The sequence below is a fragment of the Phodopus roborovskii genome, unplaced genomic scaffold, assembly GCF_943737965.1.
Source record: "Phodopus roborovskii unplaced genomic scaffold, PHOROB, whole genome shotgun sequence".
Classification (NCBI taxonomy): Eukaryota; Metazoa; Chordata; class Mammalia; order Rodentia; family Cricetidae; genus Phodopus; species Phodopus roborovskii.
This window is the reverse complement of record NW_026126721.1, coordinates 199,974-219,216: the sequence shown is the minus strand read 5'-3', so window position 1 is coordinate 219,216 and position 19,243 is coordinate 199,974. Positions and strand designations below refer to the sequence as shown.

At 41.1% G+C, this 19,243-nt stretch overlaps 1 protein-coding gene across 1 annotated transcript; it reads right to left on the bottom strand.

The window, feature by feature from the left end:
* Nucleotides 1–348: 348 nt before the first annotated feature.
* Nucleotides 349–18,689, bottom strand: Gemin8 (gem nuclear organelle associated protein 8). Its single transcript, XM_051174872.1, has 4 exons — nt 18,645–18,689; nt 11,332–11,369; nt 9,105–9,561; nt 349–693 (listed from the first exon to the last, which is right to left on the bottom strand). Exons 2-4 carry the CDS (start codon nt 11,332–11,334, stop codon nt 437–439), a joined length of 717 nt encoding a protein of 238 aa, XP_051030829.1. The 5' UTR covers nt 11,335–11,369; nt 18,645–18,689; the 3' UTR covers nt 349–436.
* Between the last annotated feature and the right edge of the window lie 554 nt (nt 18,690–19,243).

The following is a 19,243-nucleotide window of genomic DNA, read 5'->3' as shown; positions in this document are numbered from 1 at the left end:
TAGCATTTGGGAGGAGTAAGCAGGAGGGTATAAGAGTTTGAGGTTAGCTTAGGCTATATAATAACTGGTATAAAAAAAGAATGACACGTGGCTTAAAGCTTTTGTGACATCTAGGAAGGTTAAAGAAGGAAATTACAAATGCAAACCACTGGACAGTATCCTTAGGCAAGAATTTCAGTGAACTCGACTCTATTACAGAGCGTGTTAAGAATCAAAACAATATACTCTGTTATCACTTTATGTCAACGGGACATTCCTTGGCAATAGTGTACCTCCTGTTGATAGAATTCTAAGTGGCTGACAGATTGTATCGGTATACAGGCCTCTTTTTCTTAAAAATGTCCAGGAGAACATGAAGAGAACAAATCTAAAAGTAAGAGGGAAAGGCCAGGAACTGTGATCAGGAGGCATTCCCTAGGGTCCCCGTGCCTAGGCCTCAGAACTTCAGGGGAATGACAGGCCAGTATTTCGGCTGTTTTTTGTCACAGTACTTGTCAAAGCTCAGCTGCACAGCAGCCTCCATGGCCAGGATCTTGGGAGCACTGTCCCCATACAGGCGCTTCATCTCAGCTTGGCGCCGTTCCCCAGGCTTCTCAGATGGGGGCTCCACAGACCGGTGGCGGTTGTAGTACAGGCCATGGTCGGCATTCACATAGTCATCCAGGCGCTCTGCATCTAGTTGCTGCTGTCGCCCTGGGAATGGATAATACCATGATCATCAAATGAAGAATGGATGGAGAAAATGTGGTACCATTTACACAATAGAGAACTACTCAGCAGTGGGGAGGGGGGGAACAACATAATCTTGAAATTTGCAGGCAAATGAATAGAACTAGAAGAAATCATCCTGAGTGAGGCAACCTGATCGCAAAAAGACAAACACGGTATGTACTTACTCATATATGGTTTTTTACCATAAAACATATGCACATGTAGGATAGGATCTGATGAATGTTGCCACTACTGCTACTACAACTCAGATGCCACTCCAACTCAACTCACATGCTGCCCTTGGCTCCTAAGACCCTTCTGTTACCCTTTGCAATGGCAAATTTGGACCCTGTTGTGCAGCTGAGGTAATATTTAAATCCCGAGGCATGACCTACAGATTCTCGTTATCTATTCATAGTCATGAAGCTTACCAATCACTTGTTAGGAGTCACTAGCCATTGACAGAAATGAACAAATGCCACCAAGAGACCCACTATTCCAATTCACCAATCCTCTACAGCAGACCTTGAAAATAGAGACAAATGGAAACATGTGGCTTTCTCTTGCCATGAATGGCAGGTAGTCCTTGTTTGCTTTCATGTAATGGTCCCCTACAAAAAGGGGAAGTTTCCTTCCAAGTTAAGTGTTTCAAGAAGCGTATCCCTAAAAATTACATTGATCTGAGGGTGTATGGACATTGAGCTATGGCACACGTGTGGCACTAAGTGGACAGCTCTTGGGAGTCAGTTCTCTTCTTCCACTATGAGTCCTGGGGTTCAAACTACTGATCAGGCTTGGCAGCAAGTGCACTTCCCCACTGAGACATCTCACCAGCCTCAGTTTCTTTCTTTCCCTTTGCACATGTGGATGGTGTGCTTCTATGTGTACACACATGTGAGCATGGAGGACAGAGGTTGATGTCAGGAGTCTTCTTCAATTACTATCCACTATCTTACTATTACTGTTTTCAATGACTATGGAGGCAGGCTCAGTCATTTGAACCCAGAGCTCACTGATGCAGTTATAGTCTGCTCCTGAGGCCTTGCCTCCATTTCTCAAGTGCTGGGGTTACAGGTGGATTGCCATGCACACCTGCTATTTTAGGTGTTGGGGTCCTAATTCTGGTCCTCACCCTTGTATGACTAGTGCTTTATAGAGAGCCATCTACTCAAGCCTTCAAGAAGCAGCTCTAAGTAGCACAAATGAGGCACATATGTGTGGTGACCCCTCTGCAGCTGACTCAGTGTCGTCCTGCCATGTAATGAATCTGCTTACATAGGAAATCTGCTTTTCCCGGGCTGGGGTTTCACTTGTCACTTCACAGCTCAGCCCAGGTGAAACCTGCAAGTCTACTAATTTAGTAAATCCCTGGCAAGGAAGCATTTGTTCAATTTGTTTCCTCCCTTTCTACTAACTTTAAACCACATCAAGTCCCGATAGTACAATTTGATTCCTATGTAAATAGCCACATAAAATATCAACAAAGGAAAGCTGCAGAGGGTAAAATGGAGCCAGCTCACACAGATTTTGCAAGTGACTCTGTCAAGAGGGAAATTGATAGCAGAAAGCACATTATCTGCAGTTGCTATTGTTACCAAGAGGAATGCCTCAAGATAAGGAGTCAAGATGGCTGGAGGGGAATAAAACAATGGTATAAATCATTCTTCCATCCTTAGGCCATTCTCTGCTAATATCTAGAAGGGAAGACAGCAGTGAGCTAAATCAAGTGTGAAGGGAAGACATTTATATAGCTATTCCCAGAAACCCTTGTAAATCCAGTTCTTTATAACTAACACCTTGGAAATTGGCGAGAAGGAGTTTTACACACTTGGAACCATTATTAAGAATAGATAAAGCCAGGCCTGATGACACATGCCTTTAATGCTAGCACTCCGGAGGCAGAAGCAGGCGAACAGCTGTGAGTTCCACACCACACTGGTCTACATCACGAGTTCAGGACAGCCAGAACTGCATAAGGAGACCCAGTAGAGCACATACTGCTGTGGCAGAGAACCCACATTTCATTCCGGCACCCAAGTTGGGCAGCTCACACTTGCGTGTAACTTGAGCTCCCAAGGATCTGGTGTTCTGAGAGCACCCCGACACATTTGGCACTCACATAGATATACACATAAATAAAGAAAAATGGCTATGTGCACACATATTCAGCCACTGTTGTCTTAGAACATCTGCATTTTACTGTCACATGTGGAAGTAATATTTAAGGCAAAGGACTGTGAAGCCAAAGAAAAGAGATGTTGTACACTGATGTATACTGGGAAATGCACAAAAGTGGCTTAATGCTCAAATGAACTGGAAGTTACCAAGACTTTGGTCTTTCTGTCAAGTTTCAAATATTACCATTTTTTTACTGCTCAGTCCTTGGAGGTATATACACTCTATACTACTAAACCTGAGTTCGGGTAGAGGGGTGTGACGTGAATGAACCTAGCCAGGGGAAATGGTCATTTCAGCCCTGACTGGACAGTTCCCGGTCTGCTTCTTACTGCTATAGTTCCCTGTGTCTTTGATGTGGGAGCTTGGGTGGAAACTCAGCTGGGGACTGTCTTCTCCCTGGGTTCATCCCTCTTCCACTCCCCCACCACAGTCTTAGATTCAGTCACCTTTGCTGGTTCAGGCAGAGCTCTGAAGTAAGCTTAGATTGCCTGGTGAGACACACAGACACAGTGTTTAACAAGCACTGGGATCTTCACTTAGCTCAGGCTGCCTACGCAGTCAATGTGAACTTGAACTTCATGTGTTATGGTCTGCACCTTTGGGATTATACTTGAGTGCCATCATATCCGGTTTAGACAGTGCTGAGGATGGAACTGCAGATGTGGGCAGGCTAGGCAAGCACTTTACCAACCCAGCTACATATCAAACTCAACAATGCAGTTCAAAATCAAATACTCTCTGACCAATAGGCTGTGTACTTAAGATCAGCTAGTGTCTGAACAAATGAACAGTGGTTCTCAACCTGTAAGTCATGACCCCTGATATCAAAAGACCCTTTCACAGGGGTCACCTAAGACCACCAGAAAACACAGGTATTTACATTACAATTCATAACAGGAGCAAAATTACAGTTATGAAGTAGCAATGAAAATAACTGTATGGATGGGGGTCACAAAATGAGGAATTGTATTAAAGGGTCGCAGCATTAAGAAGGTTGAGAACCACTCAGGGGATCAAGAATTGCATGATACAATGAGCTTGAATGCCTCTACTCAGTCTGTTTATTATTCATGGCTCTCTTCCTCTCTCCCAAGGAAAGAAGGATCTTTAACCTGCCATTTTTTATTTTTGGTCAAGGTAAGGTGAGGGCTCATGCAAGTGGATAGAGAATGATTCAACTGAAGCTGAGTACCATCAACATCACACTGGAGGCACAACTGTATAGCTGCCTTATACAAATAACAGACTGGTCCCTCTTAAAAATGAAAGTAGCAGCGCTAGCAATCAATGTAACTGAGAATTGTTTTTTTCATAGGGTTGTAATAGTGAGTCTTGATTAACAATATGACCATACTGAGGAACACCTAGGATATAGTAAAGCAGACCTCTGCACGTGTCTAGGAGTGTTTTACTAGATGATTAACCAAGGAAGAAAGATCTGTCATGAATGTGGGTGGCGACATTCAAAAGGCTGGGGCCCAGAGAGAATAAAAGGGTTAGTAGGAGGAAGTCCATCAGCATGGGCCACTCCCTCTGCTCCCACCACAAGCTCCTGCCACCTCATGCTCTGCCATGCTTCCATCCGACTGATCTTGGACTAAATCTTTGGAAACTGTGAGCCCAAATCAATCTTTCCTTCCTGGCTGACAGGTATTTTGTCACAGCCATGGAAAGTTTGACTAACTTAGGGGTATTTGGCCAAGGGAATTTTTCTAACCACAAATCAAGAGTACTTCAGTTCCACTCCAGCTTCAACACAGGGCTGAAGCAAGCTGAGCAGCAGGGCCTAACCACCAGAACATCAAAATGGGGGCTGATTTGGAAAGAGGGTTTTTGCAGACAGTTATCGATGAGATTATACTAGATTAGGGCAGACCCTACATCTAATGAGAGTGACCTAATACGAGACAGAAAAGGACACAGAGATACACAGGGAAAGCTATGTACAGGCAGCCTGTGACACTGCTTCAAGGGAAAGGATGCTGGGAGACACCAGAAACTGCCAGAAGCAAGGTGTTAGAGCCTTTACAGGAAGGCAGTCCTGAGGAAACCTTGAATTTGGATTCGAAAAGATAAACCCCTGTCATTTGACCACGAAATTTGCTATTATTTGCTGCAGCAACCCTATAGAACAAACACAAGGATTTTCATGTGGGGTTAAAATAAACACCCCACCTCCAATCAGTAATATATTTTAAAGAAAAAATGCTGCTGGATCCCATCTAAGGTTAGGGTACATAGTTTTTGACATGTTTCTGCCTCAGTCTATGCATCTATAAGACACTGGAGAGATGGCTCAGTGGTTTAAGAGTTCGGACTGCTCGTGCAGAAGATCCAGATGTGGTTCCTAGCACCCATGGAGGGGACTTACAACTGCCTATAATTCCAGGCTCCTCTGGCCTCTATGGGATTTGTACTAACACTCTTATACCTTTCCCATCCTGCCACATAATTAATTAAGCACAGTTTTAAAGAAGAGATATTACTAACATAGAATTATAACCCATAATGGAAAAAAAAATAATCACAGGAAGCTACTCGGACTTTAGGGAAATTTTGCACAGCAGGAAAACACTCATTAAATATTCTATAGACAATTAGCTCAAAGGCAGAACAGTTTGAGAGACAAAGCACAGCAATAATGAGTGTTAAAGATTGTTATTTCCCTCATTTTTCTAGGATTAGCATGTCTTTCTGATGAGATTGTCTGCTATGTTGCCAGACTTAATGATGATAACACAACCAAGGGACAGTACAAACTTGAACAACACAACCAAGGGACAGTACAAACTTGAATAAATCAAGAATGGCTTTCTGGTTCATCAGCAACACAGGTGCCTGCTAAGCAGAGTGACTTGACTGGTCTCTCTGTTCTGTGTCCATTGTTCCACGTCAAATGTAACCCTGAAGTTAGTGGACAATCACCATTTTAGCTTTTATGAGGATAGTGCATTTACCCAGCCCCCTTCCATTTTCTCTGACCTTCCACATCCATCATCTCGACAGTTGCTTTTTTGTCTTTTGAACAACTGTAATGACGAGATGAATGCATATGGTGGAATGGTGCACAGGGTGATTTCATAGCTTAATCACATTACTGGAACCAGAATAGCCCAGGAAACATCTGACTGTAAGCCTAGGTTTTCTAGAGGACAGACTGAGGGAAAAAGTAGTGGGTTTTCAGTGCACCGACTAAAGGGTCCATCACTATGGGCACAACAGTGGAAACCCCCTGGATGGGGAATACAGAACGTAATGAAGCCCATGTATCCCATGAGATGCACAAACACATCTGGGCTCTTTAGCAAAAACAACACAGTAGCCTGAGCACCAAATGACATTACCCTCCCTCTTATTCCCAATAGATGGTACTGCTCAAAGTTCAGAGCATGCTCCATTTCTCCACAGTTACCTGGTAACTGCTGTCCTCCCACTGCCTTGGACACTGGCTCTACTCCTTGATTGTGTCAGTAACTGTGTGTGGGCTGTATACCACAGATACTCTTCTCCACTTCATCTTAAACAGGCTTTTATTTCAACTTCACTTAAGAATATCATGTTCTCTGAGAACATGTCCTTGTTCTGAGCCCACATCCACCCTGAATCACATCTAATAAAGACCTAACTGGCACAACATCAAGACCACAGGGGCAATATTTGTTTTGGAGGGTCTTCTTACTTATGGGGGATGTTAACTTTCATTCAAGGGATATAATCATACAGTTTCAACTGATGTCCATTTATGAATAAAATTTACCCTTCTGAGTGCTAAACATATTTTCCAAATATGTTTGGAAATATGTTCCAATAACCAAAACTACAGCTGACCTTTAAAATGTTATAACTGTATTTTTGCATAAGTAGTGCTTTGAGCAAGTATACTAAGAGGAAATGATGACATAGGTGTTTCCAACACACAAAAGGAGTTGTTTTTCTTTTTTGCTGTCCCGGGGATGAACATGCTAGACTATACTATACCACTGAGCTACAGCCATATCTTCAGTACTTGTGTACATATGAGTGACTACAGACACCTGAAATTGGTGTTAGGTGTCTCCCTTGATTGCTCTCTACCTTAAAAAAGCTTTTATTGAGGCAGGGTCTCTCAATGAACATGGAGCTGCCTGGAAGGCCACTCGAGAAAGCCAGCTTGCCCTGGAGATCAAATCTCTGCCTCCTAAGTACCCGATTACAGGTTGATACCATAGCTGGCCAGTTTTCTGTTTCAGTACTGGGATATGAACCCTGGTCTTTATGCTTGTGAGACAAGTACTTTATTGGGTGATGCATCTCCATAAAAACCTCCAGGGTTCATTATCCTGGTTTTGTGTTTTTACCATTTAAAGATGTTATTCATTGGTAAGGGTAGAAGTCACACATAGGAACATGCTTGCTGTCCCCAGGCTGAACAACTGTATTGAATAGCTCACTGATGATGAACTAACACACAGAAGATTCCTGTGGGCTGACTACTTCTGAAATGTTAAAATTATGCCTTTCCTTGTTGGCAGTAATATTTTACAAAATCCCATGCTGCAACTCAGTAGTGTTACAAGTACATGTGAACATGCTCCAACACCTTACCTCTTCATTTGTGGTGTATGTCTAAATTAGACTAGCTTGGTGGGGAAGGGTATTTATCAAGACGGATGACATGAGTTTAATCCCTGTAACCCATATGGTGGAAGGAGAGAACCAACTCTGGCAAGTGTGTCCTCTGACCTGCACCCCTCAATAAAGAAACAAATAAGCATAATAAAAAAAGAAATGTACTATATACAAAATATGAAATATTGTTTTCATAGAGTTATTTGGATATACCTTCTTTTTTAATTTTTTTTATTTAATACTCATGGGTGTTTAGCGTGCATGTATGTCTGTATATCATGTGCATGTCTTGTGCCCATGAAGGTGAAAACAAGGCATTAGACCTAGACCTGGAGTTACAAGCAGTTATGAACTACTATGCAGGTGCTGGGAATGGAGTGTGGGTTCTCTGGAAGAACAATCAATGCTCTTAACCCCTGAGCCATTTCTCTAGACCCTGGATATACTTTCTAATATGCATCAAAGAAATCAACAGTTTAATCAGAAGAAAACTGGTATTAAATAAGTGGCTTAGTGAAGAACCACAGGCAGGCATTAAAGGAAATAATACTTCACTAGAAGCCCCAGGGGATCAATAAATGTTAATCTATTGTTAAGAGGTCACAGATATTTTAAAATGGAAATGAAACTTTTCTACTTTGAAGTTTCCACGTTTCTGTTTATTAGAAAATTCTGGGCAAGGAGCTGGTTTTAGTTGTGCAAATCTTTACTCCCAATATTCAGGAGCCTGAGGCAGAAGGGTCATAAATTCTAGGTTAGCCTGGGCCATATAGGAAGATTGTCTGAAAAGCCTAACCATCAACCAACCAAATGAAAATTCTACATAAAATACACAATGATACCGTAGTGCAAGGTGTATTGATACTGAATATTAGTCTTAATAGGAAAGAAGAATTTAAAAATTTTGAAGGGCACTTATAACAATAATAAACGGCTTAGTGAACACTGGCAATTTTAAACAGAAAAATTCTTCCTTTTGGACGTATGGTGCAAAGCTATAAGACCTTAATTGCAATCTCTAACTTGTAGTGAGGACCAAACAGGAAAACTGTACATGACAGGCATTTTGTTACTGTTTCGGTTCACACTGATTCTACACAGCAGGGAGCTATACAGGACTAGCTATGACCTGTGCCTCAGAGAAGTACAGTATTTGGGGAACCTAGGAGTGTCAGGGAGAAGCATGGCACAGAGAAAGATGCATGGTAGAGTGCAGTCTGGAAGACCTGAATCCGAACAGCAAATGAGTAGCTGTGTAATTAACCTCCTTAAGCTTCATGTTTCTCATTTGTAAAATGAGTTCTATGCCTTAAGGTACTGCTGTGTGGATTAGAGAGGGCACACATGCATTATACACATACACATTCCATCTGATTGAGTGATACTCAAAGAATGGCAGAGGTACTATTAGGAACTCAAATGAACAGTCCTATATAAAAACAAGGACCAATGTAATTGAGGTACAACATCACCATAGTTTTGGAGGGCTTACGACCAGATTTAGATGATTAACTCTACCTAAATGAAAAGTTCTAAATGGTATGTTAGAGAAGAGGTGAAAATGTGAGGGCAGTGAAACGAACACAAGGTAACAGGCCTGAACTTACGCCGCTCTTCTCTGTGCCTCTCAGTCTCCGCAAAGTATTGGCGGAGCTCCTCGGTGATTTCCATATTGCTCAGGTCACATTCTACTTCATCATCTGAATCCGACTCCATCTCTTCCTCTTCCTGCGGGGCTTCATCTTCTCTTGTGGATGCCTGGGTTCTACTGTAGTCATGCAGAGGCTGCCCAGAGCTTTGGAGATGTGAACCACTGTAGGGAGACTCCTGCCAGGCCATGTGCTGGCCTTGGTAGTTCCAAAAATCGCCAGCCCCATAAGCAAAAAAGTTCCAGGGAAGAGTTCCATAAGGGGAGAACCATGGAGAAGTGAAATATGAATCCCTGGACTTTCTGTAGGCATTCTGGTGGTTTCGCATCCAAGCCATTGCATGATGATAATGTTGCCAGTATCTTGCATATACTGGGTGAGAATACCAAGATGCAGTAGTTGTCCATTTTGATGTCTATGGAATGGGCATATAAGACAGACATCAAATGGTTCATCCTTTAGAGAATCTTCAAATGTTTAACCAATTAACGGACAGCTATTTCCTAAGTGTTAGCAGCTACTTTTCTGTTACTGTGATAAAATACCAGGAGCAAGGACAATTTATTGAAGGACATGTTAAATAGGGGTTTGCAGTTTCAGAGGTTTAGAGTTCATTATGGCCGGGAGGCATGGCAGCAAGCAGCAGGCATGGTAGCCTGAGCAAAAAGCTGAGAGAGCCTATCTTCAACCATAAACTTGAAGTAGAGAAACTGAACTGAAGTGGCACAAGGCTATAAATTCTCAAAGCGCACTCCAAGTGATGTACTTTCTCCAGCAAGGCTACACTTTCCCATAACCTCCCCAAACAGTGCCACCAACTGGGGATCACGTTTTCAATTACACAAGCCTATAGGGAACATTTCTCATTCAAACCACCAGACTAATATCTACTGAATGCCTACTTTCCAGGAGGATGCTACTAAGCTTAAAAAAGAAGAATAAAATAGGTTTGTACCAACAACAGGGAGCAAATGAAACATATTTCCTGAGTTACCTAGGTAGGTATAGGACTATAGCAGAAGGTTATGGAGGTTTATATAATGTGATTAGCTTTAGACAAGGTCACATGATTTAGAATCAGTGGACAGGCAGATTCACTTGTGGAGGAATATCTTGATTATGTTAATTGAGTCGGGAAGACCTGTCCAGTAGGTGGCACCATTCCCTGGCAAGGATTCTAGATTGTATAAATGGAGAAACACGTATTCATTACCCCATGCTCCTGACTGTGTATGCAATATTACTGCCATGATGAACTAAACCTTTGCACTGGGAGACAATTTATTTTTTTCTCCCTTAAGTTCCTTTTATATGAGTATTATATCACAACAACAGGAAAAGAAACCAAGACATTTAGGACAGAGGTAAATAAAGTGTTTTCTTTAAAAAGGCTTTCCTTTGATTCACAATGCTTCTAGTAAGTGTTCAAGTTTTTATTAATATAGGTAATAACAGTTGCATGATGACATCTTCATACTTTTACATAATGCATTTTGTTTGTATTGACGCCCATTACCACCATCTTTCATCCCTCCCACTCCTAATGCCATTATTCCCAACTGTTCCATTTCTACTTTATTGGTTGTTTTTTTTATAAGGCAGGAAAAAAGTCTTGACATTTGTCATTTTAGCTACCTGTACTAGCTTAAATTAGAAATGGCCTGCCAATGAGAATGACCACAGCAGCCTCTGGTTCTTTTTCTTGTTTCCTACTAACCTGCTGGCTTACTCTGCTCCTCAATGTCTCAGACTTAATTCTAATAACGCTCAAGGTGGTGCTTTTCCTTTTAGTTGTCTGACAGACAGGCTGAGTATCCCTTATGTAAAATGCAGGGTCAGAAGCATTTCAAATTTCAGTGTTTGGAATGACTGCATACATTTTTACTGGAAATACATAATCTATACTAGCCCCAAACATGAACTATTGAGTGTGTTGTGTTGTTATACAAACACTTAGGACTCTCAGTGATTAGGATTTGTGATACTCACTTTTTTCCCTTTGCTCAGCATCATAAAATGTGTCCACCAAAAATATTTTGGGGGGGGTGGTGGGAAAAGAGTGCTAGGGGGCTGAACATAGGGGCACTGTGCATGCAAGACAAGTGCTCCATCACTGAGCTATATCTCCATCCTAAATGTCAATAGAGACTAACGAAAAATTCATAAGAAAAATTGCTAATCTTACCATTGCTGCTATCTCTGATTACAAAATCCAAGTGGGCACTGAAAGACAAACACAGTAATGATATATGATCAGCAACGCTATAGCATAGTCACAGCTATTTCATGGTTTCCAAAATAGCACTCAAGAGTTTACCCCTTGCCAGCATCATGCTTGACCTTCCTGCAACAACCTGTTAACCTGGGTTATGATCTTGTGGTCTAGGGAAGAGCAATGCCCTTAGATATAACTAAGTCAAAGGTCATGCCTGCTTTTATATTCAACTACTTGTTGACGGAAAGAAAAGTCCATAAAACTAAACACATAACTTAGTAGTGTATGGATACAGAATAATGTATAGGGCACCGGCTCCAAGCTTGCATATTACTTTACTGTTTTTAAGCATATGCTGACAGCTATTTAAAATAACCTTGGTTTCTTTTCTTTTTGAATATTCATTTATTATTTATTATGTATGTGGCTGTGGTGTGTGTGCTATGGTATGTATGTGTGTGTGTGTAAGTCACCTGTGAAGGAGTCAGCTCTCTTTTTTCCTGTGGGCTCTGGGATGGACTCAGTTTGTCAGGCTTGATAGCATGTAGGAGGTATTTGACCCACGGGACCATCTTGCCAGCCCAACCTCAAGGATTGAGAAGACCATCTTTCCAACTGACTGGAAGCCTGTTAGGTCTTGCCTTAAGTTTGGGACTTGTAGAAGCCTCTTGAACAAGATGATTCTCCACCCTCTGCCTTGGTTTTGGTTTCATATTATATTCTTTCTCTAATAACCCTGCTTCCTTGCAGAAGGAGGCTCCAGAGGCATGACATGTTCTAATTGCTTTTGCCAAACAGCACAGCTCTGCCAGTATTGCTTTTTTCCCTACTACCTAGCCACCTACCTTCTTGTGTTCATCTACTCATCCACTAAATGTCCTACCTAAAAAGTCAGGTCTTTTATAACTCACTTAAATGTTAAGGCTGCTGAGACCCTTCAGCAGGCAGAAGTGCTTGCCATACAAGATCGGTGACCTGGAAACCCACAGTTTCCCAAAAGTTGTCCTCTGACCTTGGCCTGTACACACACACATACACACACACGATGGAAACTGGGAGAAAGTTATTGAATGCAGTGAGCATGTAAACGGAATTGATCTTCGCATCTCTAATTTAAACCTTTAAAACAGGGTCCATTTCCTAGAAACACAGCTAGCAGTTAATGTTCTTTATAGACTATGTAGGAAACAGAAAATAGTAAGTAATTGGGTGTGTTACCATTCAACAAAATAAAATGCAAATGCAATTATCATAGAAATCAGTACACACTTAAGTGCTAAACTGCAGGAAGCCTGTAAGTGGCTAATCGACTAAAGCCAGGCTTCATATTTCTATCACTGAAACCTGAAGAGCTTTCAATGCCTGCAGCACATAATGACATCAAAGTGAACTCCATGTGTGTCTCAATCAAGCTTGTTTTCTAGGTTAACAAAAAACATAGGAATTAAATAAGAAAAGCCAAAGAGTCAGCATGGGTCTTCTGGAAATTAAGAGCATCCCATCTCCTAGCTGGGTGTGTTAGTGCATGCCTGTGTTCCAAGTTCTCATGAGTCTGAAGTAGGAGAACAGAAAAGTTTGAGGCCACATCAGCTACAGTAGTCAAGTTCCAGAAAAGCCTGAGCTATATAGGTAAACCCTGTATCAAAAAACAAGCAAAGCAAAGCAAACTTCTTGGGATCTAGACTTCATTCTATGCCTTACAAATTATAGAAGTAGGTCATGTCTGATAAGCTCAAATGTAATAAACCCCATTAATGAACATTTATTATAGGCCAAATCCTGTTTTGACTTATATTTAGAAAGATTCAATCTGGCCTTAAAGGTACTAGCATATTAAGAAAATCTATGAGACAGCTGAGGCTTTTCTGCTACAGTTACATTTTTAGGTAGTGTGGGAAAGCAGGTAACCCTTGAAGAGGTTTAAGGGTAATTAGTGACATTTTCCCAGCAGCTCAAATGTCAATGGCTGTGATTAAAAAGGGCTCCAAAAGAGTTCTACTTTGCAAAGAGGTTGCTTATGATTTGGGTTCAAAAAATAATTAAGTAGCAGGGTTGTAGTTATACTGTGCTCACTCTAAGCATTCCTGCAAGCTAGAAGCCAAGAAAACCATCTTTGCTCACTAAAGAAATCAGGTTTCTGCTTCCCAGCATGAAGCAGTTCATGATGAACCTGGTGCCCCACCATCTAGAAGATACCACAATGTAACTAATCAAATTCTATCAGTCTGTCTAAGGAGAGAGCCATGGTCCTTGTGTAAGCTAAGCAAACACTTTACAGAGTTATAGACCCAGTCCAGCTACCAGATACTTTGAAGATACAATTTGTGTCAATGATGGACTACAAGAACTTTGTTAGCAATTTTGTTTGGTTTTGAATAGAAGAATTCAATTAGTTTTGGCTGCTGGAATACTTAAAATCAAGTTGCTGCTATCCTTCAGCACACACAGTATTACTGGGGCTAGATATCAGGAATGTTCACATCACCCTAGGCGTTAGTGTTTTTCCTTCCTGAATTCTCAAATCAATTTGTCATATTCTTTTACACTTTAGGATACCCAAGATCCTATGGATATTCAAATTAATAATTTTGAAGAGTTTTAAGATTTGCACTTACAAATTAAACTTCCAAATTCAAATAAGACAAAGCACAGAGAAACAGTCGAAAGGAACAACATGCACTAAGACGTTTATAATTATTATCTCAGTGTTTCTAGTATCATTCCTCATATTTCATGCTAGCATTTTCCAGTAAAGGTCCAAATGGGAAGTATTTTAGCATTATGGGCCGCATATAATCATTTTTACATAATGTTAATGTTCATCTTTGTTTTAAAAAACACCCAATAAAGCAAGCCCTCCCCCTTTTAAAACATAATCCCAATTCCTAGCATCCTGTTGACCACAGTTTTAAGTTAATATTGTAATACCTTGTAAATTCTACCCTTACATATTGAGCATCCCTAATGTTCTTTACTTTCTACTTGAAGTCAGTGGGGGAAATCATGTATGTCTTATATATTTCATGAGTTATCAGGCTCTACATAAGACTAGCAGAAAGAGATTAGGATTGACTCTAATCTTGGTGATTCCTAACATTTGGGGCACAAAATAAAGAAAAACATTTCTATGAATAAGTAAGGAAATTGGAACACTTATTAAAGCTCTCCATAGACATTTAAAGACTTAATCAAAACCAACAAGGGCTGGAGAGATGGCTCAGGGTTAAGAGCACTGGTTCCTCTTGCAAAGGATGGGTTCAATTCCCAGCACCCACACAATGGCATACAACCATCTGTAACTTCAGTTTTAGGGGAATCCAATGTCTTTCGGCTTCGTTGGCACTATATGAAGGTAGTGCACTTATGTACCAAACACCCATACACATAAAACAAAAATAAATACATTTTAAAAAAAGCAACAAAAGAGATCAGTAAAATAGTATTAATCAACAGTAGAAAGCATAGGTAAGGGCCACAATTTCTGATGTAGATTGCTCACTTGTCAATGCTAGAGAGCAACATGAAGAAGCAGGTTTGGCAGTTTTGAGTAGATATACCTGGAAGGAACACACAGTCTTCCTCACAAATGGGAATCTGCTCTAAAAATACCACATTCCCAAATGAGTCTGGTAACATTTTGAGGCTGGTTAAGGATTTAATAAGAACATTTGGCATCCCTGGCAAAGCCAACCCTGCGACATTCCCAGGCTTTACAGCAGCATTCTTATCTCAAGAAAAGAGAGCGTATGGGGCAGTGGGTCTTAAGATCTTCCATTTTATCTTTTATCTCTACCCCCTACACAGAAATCTCCAACTCCTTTCTGGAACAAGCCTTCAAGGACTGAACAAGTTTTCTTCTGAAGGGCTGGTGGAACCGAGAGAAAGGGGATTGGCAATGTCAGGGAAGGCCGGATCTACAGCTCTGCAAACTGGGCAGCCCTCCATAGCCAACACAATGGCATCATGGTCACCACCCAGCTGAGCTCTGGGGAATACAGAGACCATTCATTGTCCTCAAGTACCAAAGAAGGGAAAAAAAAAAAAAAACCACAACAGCATTGAGGTCATTCACTAAACACTGCTGAGTCCTACAGACAAGACAGAGCCTCCCAGTCTTGAATGATAATATTTTCCCATACAGCCTTTCTAAGGCAAAAAAAGAAAAAGTAAAAAAAGAAAAACAAAACGCCCCCCAATCCCCCCACTTGTTTTGCAGTGACTGTGCTTGCTCTGAAAGACGTGTTTTTTAATGCACAGCTATACATGAATAACAAGAGCTTTGTTATTTTTTCCACAGATAAAATGCAACTACTTCCACTAAATTATTAAAAAAACTCCACCTACAATGTATTCTTTTCATTGCATATTTATATACTATTTCATATATATATATTCTTATGAATATAGGACATAGGGTGTGTCATGACAACCAGAGAGTAAAGGTCACAAACTCCCTCCAAAACATGAATTTTCTTTCTGCCCTTTTTCCGTCTGTACAATTTTGAAATTTAAATATATGAAAGCTCACTTGCTTTTACTTTCACAAAGGAAGATAGACAAAATCAAATATTAAATTAGTCTTTGTGGCTATAGTCTGGAGGGTCAACCCTTTCCTATTGAGGTTCCGACTGATTTGGCTCTGAGCCAGACTGACAGTTTGGGGATGTAACTAAGACCCTCAGAACACACTGCTACAAAGGAGGATGCTGGAGTTAAAACAATGTAAATGAAGGCACCATAAGGAACAGTAAAGTCACATGTGATTCTAAGAAATCTTCCTGAACATGCAATGCTAACCCCATCAGAGAAGCCTTTCAATCATACAAACAGCAATAGTTAGCTCGATGAAGAAAAATGATAACATGCCAATTTCTGACAGTTTGTTACCTGCCCTCCTACTATGGCTGTCTCCATGCCACCCGTAGCTGGTGTGGTTGACAACTCGTGGACTTCTTTCTATGGCTTTGTATGGCCCCTACTCAGTCATCTAGACATTAAAGATGGTGTTAAGTCCAAATGGCCTGCTTCCACCAAGATCCAATTTTAAAAACATGAATATTTATTGTGTGTAGCGTGTATGTGTCATGTTTGGTGTTAAGTGCCTTTACCCAATGAGCCACCTTGCCAGCCCCCCAAACTCCATCTTTAGCTGGACAGAGGGCCTGCTTACGAGTTACATCTCTCTGTAACATCCACTGTAACAGCCACTTTTAAAGCTGAAGATGGAGGGAGACAAGTAAGTATTATTTAAGTCCCTTCCATTCAAGCCCAGGTTTATATTTGTCTGGGTGTTGCAGTTAAGTGTTGTCAAAAAGAAGGCACGGGGAGTGGGAGAGAAGACCAAAAGAGTATAGTTAACAACTTGTATCCTGCTGCCCCCACACAAATCACATTCTACCCACAGAAAGGCATTGTTTAGTTTATCAGCAAGGGTGACAAACATTTGTGAGTGCTTTCATTTGCAACTCCACTGAACCCTTAGGTGGATAGTGTCAATCTGAAATGAATTGTGAGGGCATGAAAGGGCAGGATATTCTGACTCAGGAACATCCCAGGCAGTGGGAGAATTGAAAACAGGGACAACGGACAATGGCAATAACAATCCAGTTGAAAAGAAGAAACAGATGGTGGTTGTTGCATTCCAGCCATGTGTCTTTCATACAACATATTCTAGTATAACCATGAAACAATAGGGGCTGAATAGAGCACACACTCAAAATTATTGGTACAGCAGTAAAACTCTTTAGTTAAAGCACTCAAAGCCACTTTTATATGCCCAGAGACTTATTTTACATTTCTTTCTTAAACATATTCCTAAAAATTCCATGCTAATTTCTTTTTTGAATACTGTACTTGCTCTGGGCATTTATATGGAGGGATAGATCTGACAACTTATTCCTTTTAGAGTTCCCATTTTTCTCCCATCAGAGAAAATAACAGGTATCATGTCCTGCGTTTGGAGGCTATAAGATTGTCTGTTGTATTCTAATAATATTCTCTCCTACCTCTGCTCCCCCAAATTAGTAAGGGTTCAGTAACTCAGAAAAAAATCAAAAACAAAACAACAACAAAACAATAAAAAAACTCTAAATGTTCTCAGCAGTACAGTTAAACACATTAATATATTTTAAATTTGGCCTTAATCAAACAGAGTTTGTATTCACTTGTCCTAGTATTTTATGGGTGGGCTTACTAATATTAAGTAATTCTGAGAGTTTTATATTGTGTTTGTGAACTCTCTTATCTATCTATACTCCAGCAATGTTTAATTTCCTGCCGTCAGTCTTATCTCAACTTCTCTGTAAACGCTGGATTTTAAGAAATAAAAACTAATTCTCTGCTGTCTATAAAACAGTTTTAGAATGAAAATGTTTTTCTGCAGCTTTAGCTTGTCTGCTTTCCCAATGCAGCAGTCAACTGGGGGCGTTATATATACTTTACTGTGAACTTGCCTGTTAGGTTTATCCAAAGCATATGTATATGGTTCATATTCGTACTGCCATCCTAAAGGGATTGTTGTTCTGACCAATTATGCTACCATAAATTGTACTTTTATATAGTATCACAACCTCACAATTCATGGGAATAGTGAAAGTAAGTAACTCTAAAAGCTTTGTGCTACCTTTAGTTTAAAGATTTCAAGTAATGTTCTGGCTTTTGGTTAAAACAAAACAAACAAACAAACAAAAAACAGTTGAGTCCAGAGCCTAGCCTTTCAAATGTTCTCAAGATAATTTCCACTAAGACCCCTGACCTACAAAGCTCAAAGCTGCAGGGCATTTGAGAGAAAACTCGTGGGTTGGTTTGTTTGTTTGTTTTTTATGAGCCAATATCACAGACATCCCTCCAAAGATGTGTCTGTCCTGAGTTAGGGTTGGATAGGCAAAATCAAGTTCACCTATAGACTTACTGCAAAACGGTGATTTACAGTACATTTGAATTACACATTTGAATTACAGCTTTAAAAAAGTTCCCAAGCTTGAACCTCACTTCTAAAAATTTGTTCTGAAATACTCTGAGGTGGGGGCTTGAACATCAGAATTCTTAGCAGGCCTTCAAGGATTAGGAAACACGACGGGGTTGAGAGCAGAAATTAGAACTCGGCTTCTTTAAACAATCCGTTAGCGTTACTCTCATGGGTTTCTCCAACTACCTCGAGTTGCCAGATGATGGCAATTAGAGCCACAACGTGGCCGCCAAGACAGTGCTCCAGGCTTCTGTGGCAATCAGGACCAGGCTACTCCCTTACTCCCCCAAAGCAACCCATCAGTTCCCGAAGTCACCTCGTGGGCAAGCAGCTTGCAGATCTCAGGCGGTGGGCAAACACGGGCCCAGCTCTCGGTGGAGGGGGGCGTGAAGAGAGGAAACACGAAGAGGGAGGAGGGAAGTGTTGCCTGGGTAACTAAGAGCGTGCTTCCGGTTCGGGTCCAGAAGGACGGAAGTCCTGCCTTAGCCCCTGACGTCACCGAGCGTCAGTGGCTATACCGAGTCGGAGGGCGGCGCGGAAAGGGAATTCTCCCGTCAGGGCGGGGCGAAGGCGGTTGGAAGGGTGGTCCTGACGGAGAGCTGAGTGCCTATTGGGTACCAGGGTGGGGCCAGAGCCGAAGCGGGACCGTTAGCTCCCATTTTTGTTCTCTTTAGCTTTCACTTTCTTCCTGCTTATCTAAAATGGAGGGTGGGAAATGCTAGTGCTTTGAAAATACAGATTCACTCAGATCTGAGTTCTGTGCACTTAACTGCCTCAGTCTGCTATTTCTCAACCTTAACTCTTACCTAGCCTGATATACTGTGCACTACTTCAGACAAAAAAAAAGTACCAACAATTTCTGTCATCATTATCATCATCAGTACAAGTCCCGCTGGAGTCGCAGGAGAGTCCTTA

Coding starts and splice junctions, on each gene's coding strand:
- Gemin8 (XM_051174872.1), bottom strand. Junction 694..9,104: donor GAGGCACAGAGAAGAGCGGC/GTAAGTTCAGGC, acceptor ATCCATTCCCAG/GGCGACAGCAGCAACTAGAT.